The sequence below is a fragment of the Typha latifolia genome, chromosome 5 (assembly GCF_019914945.1).
Source record: "Typha latifolia isolate L0001 chromosome 5, TyphaL0001v2, whole genome shotgun sequence".
Taxonomy (NCBI): Eukaryota; Viridiplantae; Streptophyta; class Magnoliopsida; order Poales; family Typhaceae; genus Typha; species Typha latifolia.
In genome coordinates, this window is record NC_133090.1 from 9,030,057 (window position 1) to 9,046,535 (window position 16,479).

General features: G+C 38.8%; 1 protein-coding gene across 1 annotated transcript; it reads right to left on the reverse strand.

Moving 5' to 3' along the window:
* Positions 1-13,751: 13,751 nt before the first annotated feature.
* LOC140789342 (zinc finger protein ZAT9-like) lies at positions 13,752-14,983 on the reverse strand. Its single transcript, XM_073139008.1, has one exon. The coding sequence runs from the start codon at positions 14,728-14,730 to the stop codon at positions 14,167-14,169; it is 564 nt and encodes a 187-aa protein (XP_072995109.1). The 5' UTR covers positions 14,731-14,983; the 3' UTR covers positions 13,752-14,166.
* Positions 14,984-16,479: the final 1,496 nt, after the last annotated feature.

Genomic DNA, 16,479 nt, shown 5'->3' on the forward strand with positions numbered 1-16,479 from the left:
GGCTCGATTGTGCTACTTATTGGCGTTACAATTTGCTTTCTATTAAAGTGTTAGTTGACCAATCTTTTCCTTTCTTAGGGGTTAGAAAATGCATCCAATTCCACTGCCGCTATCCTGGACACAGTAGACTACTGTTAGAGAAGAACCATAAATTCATTGAATTTGTTGTGCACCTTTTAAGTTGCATTAGATTTGGACCCCGAACGTTACACCTAACAATAGGAGTGTAATCCCGTCCAAATTATCTGATATAAAGTCCACTCTGAATTTAACTATCTTGGATATGAAACTTAATGTTTTGATCCATATAATAAACGGGCCGAATTTTGACAAAGTAATTTAGGATCCGATCTGATTTGGGTTCAAATCTGAGTAAATATCTATCGAAGCTTCTAAGAGAATCCTATGGACATATAATTAATTGCTCAAGTTATGTAAAATATAACCTTTAGATTATTCTAGTTCCTAATACTGCCAATAGTCTCGAATTTCTTATAAATTTCTCTTTGTACTACTGTTATGCTTGCTTAGCATATCAAGTTTGCTAAATTAGTTTGGAGGCTCATCTCTTCTCCGGACAGTGACTAGGTTATGTTGCTCAAGAGAAAATATTTTCCTAACTGCTCGCTGTGGGAAGCTAAGCCTAAAGGCATGTGGACACTAAAATCTATCCTAAAGATTAAAGAAAGGCTCAAAGGCAACTTGGTATAGGTGGTAGGAGATGGACGCCGCATTTCTATCATGTTGAATCCTGGCTGCCTATCCCAGAATTAGGCCCGAATTCACTCCCTCCCAATATTAAGGTGGTTAAAGATCACATGAGTGGACACGAATGGAATTATGATCTAGTTAACAACAGTTTTTGGGAAGATGTTGCTCGATGTACCCGTAGCCTGCACACTAAGTTGGGTGGGCATGATCTCCTTGATCGTTTGATTTGGAAGCCCTCCCCGAGGGGCATTTTCTCGGCCAAGTCTGCCTATGATGCTCTTTAATAGAGATTGCCTGAGTTCCTCCTCCTCTCCGCACTCGAAAAATCTTTGGAGACTGACCTAGGGGAGAAAAGCAATTTTGCCAAGGATTAAAACTTTTTTGTGCGGTGCTTGGTCGCTGCCTTGCCAGTCAAAGCGTCCCTCCATCGGTGAGTTCAGGCGATCGAACCCACTCGTCCTTATTGTCTTGCTGACGAAGAATTTATCATCCACATTCTTTTTAGTTGTTAGTTTGCTCAAGTTGCATGATTCTATAGCAGGCTTGGCTTGAGGCTGATACGCCAATAGTGCAGTTGGAAGAGTGGATATTGGAGATTTAGACAATCCTAGCACCGAAGCTCCTAGACTATGCTCTGGTTCTAATGTGGTTTTTGTGAAAGCAGAGGAACGAGTTGGTTTTCAGGAAGATAGCAAACTCCACAGTGGACATGTTGGATCTTCATCGATTTAGCTTCGACAGTAAAGCCATTAATGGCAAGTATGATGAAATTCATTGGTCTATTAGACCAATTATTTTGGAATGCTCTAGGTGGGTTTCCTCTCATCCCTTTTGTAGGGTTTGTTTTACAAGTAGATCTAACAATTCAAAGGCCCGTACTTTGGCGAGACTAGCAATACAAGAATGTATTTAGCAAGGAATGAATTGATCCACCTTTTGGTTTAGATTGTAACCCCAATGAAAAAAAAATTGATGTAGTAAAAAAAACAAAGTATATCAGGTATGTATCATTTTAGATTAGATTATAACATATTGTGCTCCAATATTTAGAAGATTTTAGCTATTAAACTATCATAATTTTGATGTTATTATTTTGAAAATAAAATTATATATTTTTTTATTTCATAATATACTAGTTGTTTGAAATCAATATAAATGGACTAGATATAAATATTAGAATTGTTTTTCCATTTAAAATTCGATCTGAGTAAGAATCGGATAAGATTATATATAGATTCCAATCTTCATATATATATATATATATATATCTATTTAAACTTGATTCCATTACACTCTTATGCCTAATAATTATCATATTCAGTTCAGATTATTACACTTGAATCCACTATCCTGGTTTAAATCATCTCAGATCCTTTATGGATTTAAGCTGTTACGAACCATATTTGTACCAATCGGAATGCAAGAAAATTATAAAAAATTAATTAGTGGTAGCCTCATGAGTTAGAGTTCTAATAACTATAGTTTCATCTAAATTAAAGGTCAGGATGAAAATAAGTAAATAAAAGAGTGGAGCAAAGTCAAAATAGGGCAGAACGGTAAATATATGATGTTGTGAGTGATCCTCGGAAGGTGGTGGACAACCAAGGTAGTGGTGGACGGTCGGAAGGTAGAGTGGCTACTAGAAGAAAGTGGTGGCTAGAGTTTGGAAGCTTTGGAGGTTCTACGGCTATGATTTACTCCTAAAAAGGTAAAAATGATCTAACGGCTACAATAAAATAGTAAATATGTTAATAAGAAAATAACTAAACTCAATTAATTCTCAATACTTGGATGCTTACTTGAATAAATAAAAATGCTGAGTTCGTCTATATATAAAGGTTGGGTATAATAAATTCTACTCGGACTAGCCCTAAAGGCTTATACGACTCGAACTAGGGCTTGCCTTATAGGCATACATAACTTAACTAGACTTACTTTTTGAGGCTTACATGACTTAATTGGACTTGCCTTTTGAAACTTAGATGACTTAACTAGACTTATCTTAAGTGTTTACACATATGTATGAATCAATTAAAAGATAAATAGACTCAATCTATCGAGCAGAACGTCCCCGTGATTTGTTTCGATTAAACCCTGATCGTATCAATCCATCATGCCTCCAACACCTTATCCTCAAGGTGACTAGTTTGCGAGCTAGATCTTCTCGCTCATGTTGTGCTCGTGGGCCCACGGGTCTACATGTAGGTTTGGCTTAGTCCACTAATGCAAGTCCACCGAGTCATTCTACTAGCCATCCTTGGGCCCAAGGTCATGCACATAAGTCTCAAACTAGTTTACGAGAGGTGGTCAAGTCGGATCATGAAAATTTAGCACGCCTCAAGATACATGTACTTCATCTCTTCCACTCAAATAGCTAAAAACCAAATGCTAGGGCTGAAAATATTTTTCGACCTAGAGGCGTCACTATGGGCTACATGGGCATCCACAGTGGTTAGACAAGGTTGATAGCTGATGGCAGTCGGTATCTGATAGGTCCATGGAGTGACGAAGGAAGCCCATTATCGAGCTCGGGCACGAGTTGAAGCAGCGACAGCAATGGATCATCGTCGGTGGGTTTCCTCGGCCCCTGGCGGCGGTGGTTAGTAGCCTTAGTCCCACTAACGTGGAGCTCTAGCGGTGGAGACACTCGGCGAAGCATCCCCAACGTGGCTTGGCTTGGAAAAACTCCTCACAACTTGGCCATCGAGTTTGGTCATGCGATGATCTTTGGCCGCTGTGGTGGCTACCATTGGATGGCAGTTGGCTCAAGGAGGTTGACCGTAGCCGTCGGTGGTCGATGGAATGCCAAACCCACGACCATGAGCCAAGGTTTTGCTGCAACGACGAGAGTCATCAATGACACTCTTTTGACCTTCTACTATAGCTGCCAACGGCCTAGCTCGAGTGTGGGGGTCCCGTGGAAGGGATCGGTCATGGTGGCAAGGATCGGAAGCACCTAGATAGCCGTTGATGAAAAGCTAAGGTTTTTGGCCCCAGCTTCCACCACAGGTGGAGAAGATAACCTCGACCCTGTCTCAACTGGCCACTCTAGCATTGCTACGGCGGCGGTCTAGGTCTGTGGTGGTGGGAGGGTCTCCACTACGACCAAAGGAGGAGTTTTGGCCACGGTTTGGGACTCTCTTCCGCCTCTCTCATAGGTGGAATCCTCTAGCCACGGTTAACCAGATTTCACCGTGACCAGCGGTGCTAGTGGTGCGAGGTAGCCATGTTGGGTTAGAAGAACGGTCGTCAAGGCTTAGATTGAGTCATTGAGGGAGGTTTTCCATCTCCTTCAAATTGGTCAAAAGTTCTTTGAATAATACCTTTTGCCCAAGCTCGTGGCTCATTGGGCTAGTGGTGATGATGGCGTTAGAGAAAACCCAATTGGTCTAGAGATGTGTTTCTGGTCTTCCATGGCAGTGATCTCCCTCGAATTTGTCTTGGATCGCATGTTCACCAACGGCTGAGGAATGGTGGCTCTAATACAAAAGTTAAGAACCAGATCTAGACTGATCCAAATGTAAAAAATTAGGATAATTTAAGTGGTGGTAGCATAGTGAATTAGGGTTCTAATGGCTTTAGTTTTACCTAAATTAGAGGTCGGGATGAAATGATATAAATAAAAGAGTGGAGCAAGGTCAAAATGCAGCAGAACAATAAATATCCGATATTGTGGCAATCGTTGGAGGGTAGCAAATAGCCAAGGGTGGTGTTAGACGGTTGTACGGTAAGGTGGCTATTAGAGGAAGGCGGTGGTTAGGGTTTGGAATCTTTGGAGGTTCTACGGCTATAATCTACTTCTAGAATGGTAAAGATAATCTAACAGCTATAATAAAATAGTAAATACGATAATAAGAAAATAATTAAACATAATTAATTCTAAATGCTTAGATGTTTGCCTCAATAAATAAAGAATCCTAGCTCCTCTATATATAGAGATCGGGTATAATAAATCATACTCGGACTAGCTTTAAAAGTTTATATGATCCAAACTAGGGCTTACATGACTTAATTAGATTTATCTTAGAGGCTTACATGACTTAATTAGATTTATCTTAGAGGCTTACATGACTTAATTAGATTTTTCTTAGAGGTTTACATGACTTAATTGAATTTGCCTTTTAATACTTATATGACTTAATTATACTTACCTTAAGGGTTTATATAAGCATAAATTAATTAAAAGATAAATAGGCTCAATCAATCGAGCCCAATGTCGTAATGATTCGATCCAATAATATACGGATCATATCATAAGCCCTAATTTGAATATTGGGAAATACAATCAAGATTAAAATTAAACTTGATCAAGATTTGGATAACTTGCAATGTTCAACTAAATACACGTGGGACCACTTGTGAATTGTTATTTTGAAATAAAATTATATTATGTTTTATTTCATAATATACTAGTTGTTTGAATTCAATAATAAATGGATTAGATATAAATATTAGAATTGTTTTTCCATTTAAAATTAGATTTGAGTAAGAATCGGATAAAATTATATATAAATTCCAATCTTCATATATATATATATATATATATATATATCCATTTAAACTTGATTCTGTTACACTCTTATACCTAATAATTATCATACTCACTTCAGATTATTACACCTAAATCCACTACTTCATGGATTTAAGTTGTTACAAACTAGATCTGGATTGATACAGATGTAAGAAAATTATGAAAATATAAGTAGTGGTAGCCTTATGAGTTAGAGTTCTAATGGCTCTAGTTCACCTAAATCGGAGGTCGGAATTAAAAGATTTAAGTAAAAGAGTAGAGCAAAGTCAGAATGGGGCAAAACGATAAATATTTGACGTTGTAGCAGTCGTCGAAGAGTGACGGATAGCCCAGGGTGATGGTAGATGATCATAAGGTAAAATGAAAGGTGGTGGGTAGGGTTTGGAAGCTTTGGAGGTTCTACATCTATGATCTACTCGTAGAAAGGTAAAAACGATCTAATGACTATGATAAAAGGGTAAATGTAATAATAAAAAAATAATTAAACTCAATTAATTTTCAACCTTTAGATGCTCGCCTGAATAAATAAAGAAGCTCCATCCGTCTATATATAGAGGTTGGGTATAATAAATCTTACTCAGACCCTAAAGGCTTATATAATAAATAGGCTCAATCTATCGAGTCCAACATCCCAATGATTCAATCTGATTACACCTGGATCATATCAATCCACCACGCTTTCGATATCTCATCCTCAAGGTGACTAGTATGCGAGCTAGGCCTTCTGGCTAGGGGTGAAAACGGATCGGATACGGATCTGATAGTGTAACAACCCAATTCAAAAAAAAAAAAAATGGTAGCATGGCACGACGTGGCCGACCATAATGTAGCCAGCCTCGTGCCATGCAGTGGCTGGAGGGGAGCGTGCCACGCCCCCCTCGCGTCGCCGCAGCCGGTTGGCCGCGGCGGGCCCCGGCCGGTTGGCGCGCGGGCCCCGGCCGCCGCGCGTAGCCACCGCCAAGACCCCCCACACCGCCTTCTCTCTCTCTTTAGATATTTTTTTTTCTCTCTCTCTCTCTCTCGATCCTCTCTCTCTATCTCTCTATCTCTCTATCTCTCTCTCTCTCTCTCTCGCTGAGGCCGGTCGCCGCCGTCGCCACTGTCACCACCTCAACGAGCGCCGGCGAGCTCTTTCTCCCTCTCTCTCTCTCTTCTTCTCTCTCCCTCTCACTATCCCTCTCTCTCTCTTTCTCTCTTTCTCTTTTTCTTACTTTGGGCGCGGGCTCGTCGGAGCCGAGCCGCCGCGCGAGGGCGGCGGTGGGCAAGCCACCACCGCCGGTGCCCTCCCCGCCGACCCGGTTCCGCAGTTCCCTCCCCTCCTCTCTTTCTTCTCTTCTTCTCTTCTCTTTTCTTCTTCTTCTTCCTTTCTTCTTCTTCCTCAGCTGCTTCTCCTCCTCGTATTTTCTACAATAGTGCTGGGCTCGGCCCAGCACTATAGCAGAGATCCTTTATCCTTTTAATTTTATTATTTATTTATTTATGTACTTCTATCTTAATTAATACAAATAGATTTAGACATTATTTATTTTAATAATAATACACATTCATCATTATGATTATTATTAATTAAAGTTTATTGATGATTAATTAAGTTATAAACTATTACACATAAATATAGGTAATACTTATATTTATTTATTTGTTTATTTATTTATTTATTTACTTATATGTATATTAGATTAATAGATAGATTTGTAAATTAAAATTATTAGATTTATATTCTAATATTCTTATGATATACATTTTAAGTAATTCTATTAATTTATTATACATTATTATTTTGTAACAAATAAGATAATGACTACATAGTCCCAAATTAATCAAGATATAATTTAATTATAATTAGGTTTTTATCTATATTTATATTTTATTTATAATAAAAATCTAGCCAATTATAAAAAATTCTAAAATCTAATAAATCATCATATTTTACTCGAATGGATTATAATGGGATAAACAACTAACTTTATGTTACTTAAACATTTTCAGATCCCAAACCCCTTATTTGAGACCCCATGGACCTTGCTAGCGAGAAGTATCACACGGTTGATGGGCGAATGTAAGGGATACGTGGTCTGTATCTTCGGATTAGGGTAAGTAGTCTTATCCCCTAAACGCTTTTCTCAAATTAGGATATATTATATCTTATGTACACGCATGTTTTGACCTCCAGCATGATTATATAATTTTATCTAGAGATGATTACAATCGAGCATATTTTATCATGCATTTGAGTATGCTGATTTGGGATATGAGTACATTGGTGATGTATATAGAGATGATTAGAGATGATTCTACTGTTATGATTGTTTACCGAGTTGATATGTAGCATGAGAATGCATGTAATAGATTAGCATGAGTATGCATGTGTTGACGATATAGTTGGAGATTACATTGCATCATTTTTTCTTGATTCCTATTCCACCTAAATTCCTATTATGCATTGACTTGTTATCATACTGGATATATGCATTTGATCTGACATTTAGCAGGAAAGCATGAAATGTGATTGATAGGATAGCTGATAGAAAGCATGAGGATACCCGAGTAGGCGCCAGGGTTAGGGGTGCCTAGAGTGATGATTATGGTCGCTGATATGCGATATCTCGTGGCCCATGTCCAAGGTCAGTTGAGTTTGTGCGCACAGACAATCGGACACATGCCGTTCGCCAGGGCATATGTGGCGAGTTATCCTCACGAGGTTTCTATCAACTATGTGGGGTGCCCGGTCTGGATGGAGGTTGATACCCTTAGCGGATGGCAAGGTATGGTTATATTTGAGATACTCCTTGCCGATGGCAGAGTATGCTCGGAGCCTTCGGGCATGATGTTGAGACTGGGTACCGAGTGTTGACTGTGCACAGTGGTCTAGTATGATGATATTATATCGAGATAGCGGTGATGATTATGATGTTGAGAAATGCATATGATTTCATTATCATTTGATTACCTGATTATCGAGTAGTCAATATTCATCATATATGATTGTATTTGATATCATAACGTGGTCATGATCGGCATGCATCATGTGTCATATTTGAGAGAGAGTTATGATGATAGTATGATACGAAGATTTGTTTACTCATGGTCGAGGATTATATACTTGTATCAGTTATGACATGTTATCTACTTTTCATTTATATATTATTGAGGATACATTCATATTTATTCATGACATGATACTCTTTCTGATTCATATTATCCAGTACATGATTTACTCTCTGTTTGGCATCACTGATTCGGGGTAAGGTTTATTCATTGAGCCTTTTGCTCATGACTCTCTTTATTTCTTTTCTAACCCCTCAGATTTGTGGTACGTGATAGCAACCTGAGATATCTTGAGAAAATATTTTAGAGTAATGATGAGGTGAGCTATTGATGCGAGATGGTATAAAAGATAGTTTAACCAGACATTGAGTTGTATCGTTGTTTGTTATATTTGTACCTTATTGTATCAGATGATGATTTGTATAATATATGTCAGATTTTATAGCACTCGTGTATCAATTGTTTAGTTGTATCTTGATAGTTTTTGTGGCCTGTGTGGACCCTACCAGATTATGTAGTGATTTAGTGTATATTATTATGGACTTGGATATTCATATGCTAATAAGTTTATTTGGTCGATAGTATGATGTATTTGGTGATGGATTATGTGATCATGGATAGGTTCACAGGTTTTATTTGATTATGTCATGATTATATGTGCATAGGAGAGTATCTATGCGTGACGGGCCCCGCCCGACCTGTAGCGTGCGCCGCGCGTGCTGTGTGGGCGCGTGGCCGTGCACGTGCCGTGCCGAGCGGGGGCATTATACATAGTGCTCAACCCATATCTGGATCCATATTTTTAGTTCGGATACGGATTCAGATACGGATATTGGACGGATAGCAAAATTTAAAACTATATCCTAACTAAACAGATACGGATAATTTTCGGATAGAGGATCGGATATTAAACAGATATTGATTGAATTTAAAAGAAATATAATATTTTATTTATATATAATTAACATAAAAATATTAAGAGTTTTACAGCAAATAAATTTTTTGTATGTCAAATATGTAAATTAGATAAATTTATCTCTATAAATAATATATATATAATGTATTATTAGTAATAATATTAATATTTACTATTTAAACAAGCAAACTAAAAATTGTAAATCATTCAAAATAATATGCGGGTAAATGGATATCCGATATCCGTATGAGAATCCAAATCCGAAAAATATATCTGACCCGTATTTAAATCCGTATCCGAATTTTTTTCAAAAACTCTATCCGTATCCGAATCGGATAGAAATTTTCTATCCGAATTCAATCTGAATCAGGTCGGATAGCGGGTCAGATTGGAGTTAATCCGACCCATTTTCACCCCTACTTCTGGCTCATGTCGTTCTGATGGGCCCATAGGTCTTCATGTAAGTTTTGCTTAGTCAGCTGACATAGATCCATCGAGTCATTCCACTAGTCATTCAAAGGCCTAGGGTCATGCGCATGTCTCAAATTAGTTCATGAGAGGTGGTTGAACTGGATTGCAAAAATTCAGCATGTTTCGAGATACGTGCACTTTATCTCTTCCACTCAATAGCCAAAAATCTAACCCTAGGTTTGAAAATATTTTTCGACCTAGGGAACCGTTGTGGACTACATGGGCGTCAGTAGTGGCTGAGCAAGGTTGTTGACCGGTGGCAGTCAATGTCTAGTGGGTCCATGCAACGATAGAGGAAGCCCATTATCGAGCTCAAGCTCGGGTTAAAGCAGTGATATGGGTTTGCTCGGCCCTTGGCGGCTACAATTGGTGGCCATAGTCCCACTGACATGGAGCCCCAACGGTGGAGACACTCGATGTGGCTTAGCTCAAGAAAACTCCTCGCGACCGTGGTCGTCGGGTTCAGCCATGTAGCGATGTCCAGCTGCTACGGGGCCATCATTGGATGGCAGTTTGCCTGAGGAGGCTGATTGTGGCCATCGATGGTTGCTGGAATGCCGAACCCACAATTATGAGACATGATTTTGCTACAGCTAAGAGGATCATTGACGACACTCTTTCGACCTTCTGCTGCGAATGCCAATGACCTAGCTCGAGTGTGGGGATCTCGTGGAAGGGATCGATCATGGTGACGGGGGCCGGGGGCCGGGAGCGCCTAGATAGCCAATGGTGGAAAGCTAGGGTTTTGGGCCCTAGCTTCCACCACGGGTGGAGATTATGACCTCAGCTGGCCGCTCCGACGTTGCTGTAAAGGCGGTTTGGGTTCATGGTGGTGGGAGGGTCTCCACTGCGGTGTTGCAGTTCTCGATTTAGATATAGATTGGACACGATCAAATTGCTTCAAACTATCTTTGTTTTAGGAAAATAAGATGACTTCTAGCAGGTGCGTTCGAACGCAAGTGGAGGGCGTACGAATGCCTGATTTGCATTCGCATATATAGAGCATAGATTTTGATCGTTTAAACACGATTAAGATGTATTCGAACTTAGCGTTTGAATGCCTAATTCGCCTTCACATATCTAGAGCCCTATTTTTAGCCGTTCGAGCGCAAACGATGGGCGTTTGAATACACTCAAATAAGTTGTTTTATATGAGGATTTATTTAGGATTTTTGGATTATTGGCTAGCCTCCAAATATGTGGAAAAGCAACCAGCTTTGAATTGTTAATTATTGGAACTTGTTTTGCATCTAGGCTTGAGCCAAGTTCTCTCTCCTCCTTTATACCCGTCAGTATCCAACCCGAGCGCTCTTGTACATCCAAGGTTAATCCTCCGTTGGTTCCCCCTCCTTGCTCCAGCAACCAACCATACTCGGAAGCTCCCTTCTCTCACCTCATCTTGTTAAAGACCCTAATCCATCTACCATAGCCATCATCATCTCCCATAACCCTAACCACATAATCCTCGTCTATCCCGCCACCTCCTGACTTTAGTCATCATTTCCTTCATAACTTTTAATCCACTAGACTGATTGATGAGATTCTGGTTGCGTTAGATTTCCATTTTCCAATGGAACAACATATCCAAATCTCATATTGTTCTAACGATTAGATTGATCCCAATTACCTTCGCGAATTTTATATTGAGTTCTATCTAAATTAACAAATCAAATAATAGACGATCATCTTCCTCGAGGGCAACCGTAACAACTAGAGGAGACTTTTAGCCGCAGTTTGAGACTCTCTTCCACCTCTCTTATGGGTGAAATGCTCTAGTCACAACTAGCGGATTTTCATCGTGGCCAGCGGTGCTAGTGGCGCGAGGTAGCCATGCTGGGCTAGGAGAATGGCTGTCAAGGCTTGGATCGAGTCATTGAGGGAGATTTGCATCCCCTTCAAATCAATCAAAAATTCTTTGAATAATGCCTTTGCCCACATCGATGGCTCATTGTCAGTGGGGGCCGGTGGTGGTGATGGCGTCGAAGAAAACCCAGTCGGTCTAGAGATGTGTTCTTGGTCTTCTATGGCAGCGATCTCCCTTAGATTTGTCTTGGATTGCATGTTCACCAACGGCCAAGAAATGGTGGCTCTAATACCAAAGTTCTGAACTTAATTTGGACTAATCCAAATGTAAGAAAATTATGAAACTATTGGTGGTAGCCTAGTGAGCTAGGGTTCTAATGGCTCTAGTTTTACCTAAATCGAAGGTTAGAAAAAAAAAATAAATAAAAGAGTGAAGTAAGTCAAAACGGGGCAGAACGATAAATATCCAAAGTTGTGGAGATGGCCAAGGGTGGTGGTGGATAGCCGTAAGTTAGGGTGGCTGCTGGAGAAAGGCGATGGCTAGGGTTTGAAAGTTCTGGAGATTCTACGACTATGATCTACTCTTAGAAAGGTAAAGACGATCTAACGGTTACAATAAAATGATAAATACAATAATAAGAAAATAACTAAATGCAATCAATTCTCAATGCTTGGATGTTTGCTTGAATAAACAAATAAGTCTAGCCCCTCTATATATAGAGGTCGAGTATAATAAATCATATTCGGACTAGCCCTAAAGGCTTGCTTATACAACTCGAACTAGTACTTACCTTATATGCTTACATGACTTAATTAGACTTGTCTTAGAAGTTAACACATAATTGAATTTATCTTTTGAGATAATTATACTTATCTTAAGGACTTACATAAATATAAATCAATTAAAAAATAAATATACTCAATCAAGCGTGCCCAATGTACTCATTGTTTGATCTAATTAGATCTGGCCTAATTTGAATATTGGGAAAAACAATCAAGATTAAAATTAAACTTTATCAAGATTTGGATAACTTGCAAAGTTCAACTAAATACACGTGGGACCACTTGGGTGGGAGTGCAATAGTCAACGCTCTCAATTGGTACATGACTTACATTTCCCCTCTTGACGAAGAATCTTTGGATGCGGCATTAATTGGCGGCCGACATGTCTAACAGAGAGTCAACGCTGCTCAATCCACTAGTAGTGGAAACCCTTTTTTTACCACCTTGTTTCTTTTTCTAAAGATTAGGAAACTTTGATCCATATATATATAGAGAGAGAGAGAGTAGATCAAAATGGAAACAAATAAATATCATATGTCATTATATAGAGGGAGATATTGGAGTTGGAAGACTGCAGTTAAAGAATAAAGTAAGACTATATCTGTCAAATCTCCTTAAAAATATGATCTTTGAGCCTGGAAAGATATGGAAATTACTGGCTAAAATATAAAGTAAAAACCTGTGGACTTTTGAAAGTTTATTTGGGAATCCAAGTTCCAAAATGGGTTTCATCTGGTAGGCAGGGAGGGGGGAGTTAATTTGGGAAGTTATAGCAAATATTTTCAATTCTAATTACTCTTCCCTATTTGATTAGTATATACAAATTAAGGGTTAATTATACTTAAATCTCCTAAATAATAACCATTTTTCACATACATTTATTTTTTATTTTATTTTTTGCTATATAAACCCCTGATCTAAAAAAATGTTTAGTTTAGAGATTTCATATAATTTTTTTTCTTAATTCAAGAATTATATTTGAATAATAAAAGAGTTTTAGAGGATATTCGTAAAAAACGGTAATAGTCTAAGAAGCCGAGTATAATTAACCCACAACTTAATTGATAAGTTACGAGGAAGAAGGGGCGACGCCTGGAAGCGACAGGGTCATGTGGGAAACGAGTTCCCTCTGGATGGTGAATTAATTGCAATGGCCTATTTCCTCCTGGGAGTGCGCTTGAAACGCGATTCCTAAGGCATAAGCTTGAATTGGCACAGCTGAAAATGATGCATGTGGTTGAGAAAAGTAAGCACAAGGGAAACGGTAGTCAGGTGTTATGTGGGAAACAACTTTCATCTGGGTGAGAACTACGGCCTACTCGCCTACTCCCTCCTGTGAGTGGGCGTGAAACGCGTTTCCTGAGGCAGGAGCCTGAATGGCACAGCTAAAAATGATGCATATGATTCAGGAGAAGTAAACTCAAGGGAAACGCAAGTCAACAGGAAACAAAGCATTGCAAAGTAGAGAGAGAGAGAGAGAGCACCAAGTGACCACCAAAAGCTCTTAATATAATAACACGTAGAGATACGAAGCAACAACTGGAGACGACCAAAATTAAAAGGATTGGATCCAAGAAGAAAGAAAGAAACAAAGCAACAGCTTGCAATAAAACAGCTGGAACCAACCACTTCCCAACTCTAGTTTGTTGCATTCCATCAGCATCACTACATTTAATCTAACAACTAATTCGAAACACTAAAAAGAGAAGAAAAAGATCCATTTTTTTTTCCTTCTTTTAATCACATTAGATTCATATAATCCATGGCGACACTACTCCACTGTGCAATTCATATAGTAAAAACCCAACTCTGGATCGAATAAGATTATGCCTTCATATAGCCGTCTCAAAAGACATGATCTTTAAACGACTTTCGATCGATGTCAGAATGCGACCTTTGTTCCTCACTTCGACGCGTCAGAGACGACGGAGAGCTCGATCTCCATCTCCTCCTCCAATGGAGAAGGGGGGAGGTTGAGGTCGAGGAACCCATCGCCGCACCTCTCGGTATTTTTACTCGGTCGGCGTAGAAGAGTCGCGCTCGAAGGAGTCGAAAGGTGGGATCTTTTATGGCCGCCGAGAGCTTGGCCGGAGCCGAATACCTTGGAGCAAAAGGGACACACGAAGGCGTTATCGGCATTGAGTTTAGAGGAGTCAACGACGGGTTTCTTGGACCGCCGAGCTCTCCTCCGCCGGGGTCGGAACTCCTCGTCCTCGTTCTCGTCGTCGTCTTCGGAGATGGTCTCGTTCCAGCAGTCGGATCTGGACCAGGAGTCGCGGGAGAGCATGACGAGGCACCGGGCGACGCTCTCCTCTGGGGAGGAGTCGGAGATGGAGCTGAGGGAGGAGGCGGACGAGGGGGAGGAGGAAGGAGAGGACGCGTGGCAGTGGGAGCGCATGTGGCCGCCGAGGGCCCGGCCGTTGGAGAAGCGGCGGAAGCAGAGCTTGCATCGGTGCTTGGTCTCCATCGTTAAGAGTTATTCTCCCATGCTTTTGATTTGATTTCTCTACTATCTCTTGTATTCTAGAGAGAGAGAGAGAGAGAGCGCTAAAATTAAGGAGTAGGTGAGAAGAGCATAGAGGGAGAGAGAGAGAGAGAGAGAGAAGAGGACAAATGGAGACTAAAGAAGGTGGCTAAAAGGTGAAGTAATTGAGTAGTGTATACAAGGAGAGATTCGCATTTTTGATATATATATGAAAGTAAAGTATTTACGCAGTAAATTGAAATTAAGTTTGCAAATATATATAGTGGATTTGAAAATTTTAGGGGGATTGTGTAGTAAACATTTCAGATTTGATCAGCACTGCATTAGGATGTAATGTTTGCAAATCTTTTATAGTGTCCTTGTAAATGCTACTTATGACAGATTAATTTGTAACCGATTATTTTATTTATATAATAACTATCATCTCCTCATACAGTCTCATATATTACAATTTTGTCCCTATCATATTTATTACCTTTTTGTATACTATATTCTTACTCTTGGCACATATACTTAGAAAGACACAACAAAAGAACAGTAGCATTCCTTTTTTTATTTTTACTTACCTATAAATATATACAAGTCAACTAATATAGTTATGCCCGTCTCTAATTTTCTTTCTTATTTAGATTTTTGCATGATTAGTACTAACTTAATATAATATTTTGATCTTAACATTTTTTTTTATTCAATTATCCCGGATATAATTAAGGAGGCCATTCCCAAAGCCAGGTGTGGTATATTAATTCTAACAATAATTGATGGTCATTTAGGCAAAGTAAGGAAACAAATAAATAGAAAGACCCCACAATTAAAGTGAGCTACCTGATCAATAGTGTGGTGATAACAAATGGCTCAAAAACTTTCAATTGTCTGAATGAGTAATGTTTAGGCTTGCAGACACTTTACCTAACACTAACTAGAAAAAAAAATTAAAGATTTATTTCTAAGCTAAAGATCTTAAGGTAATTAGTCTCGCTAAGAGATAGAAAAAGCTTAGCGTTTTGTATGGTGATGTGTTGCTTGTGATTGCCCACAAGGTATCTAAGCACATGGTGCAAGAGGAGTTCCATGGGAGTCTTTTGGTTGGGATATTAATAACAATGAAGAGAGCACACAGAATCAAGAAAGAGGTAACAAATTTATATGATATGTTTTAGGCTCTGACATTTGCTAAGAGTATTATAAAAATATTCTAAGTCTCATTAGGCTAGGGGTTAGCAGAGATTGTTATAAGTGAACTCGTTTCTAGTTAGGTTTAGTGTGCAAGCTCGGTTTAAAGAGAAATTATAATTTATTTAAGCATTTAAGCATTCATGATGGAATATATTAGTGCTAATAAAAATACTGTTACTTTTAAATAAATTTAAAAAAAATCTAATTTAAATTCCTAAGTTACAAATAAAATATGGTAATTTAAATTGAGTAAAACTACCTAGAAGTAACTTGTAGTTTATCTTTCTTCTATTAGCTTTTACGTTAACTAATTGTTTTATATAATTTGGTAGTGAGGGTAGTGAGTGAATTATGAATTCTTCCAGTCATTGTTATTATTTTTTTATTCACTATTAAAACGAACATTGCGTACTAGGAATTGGGATTGAGACCGCGGAACACGTGAGATTTTTAATAATACCTAATTAAATTCCTCATTAGACATTAAACATGTTGACTTTCTTCCGATTAGAAGATTTAATGACGATATAATAGTACCACATATTTATCACATTA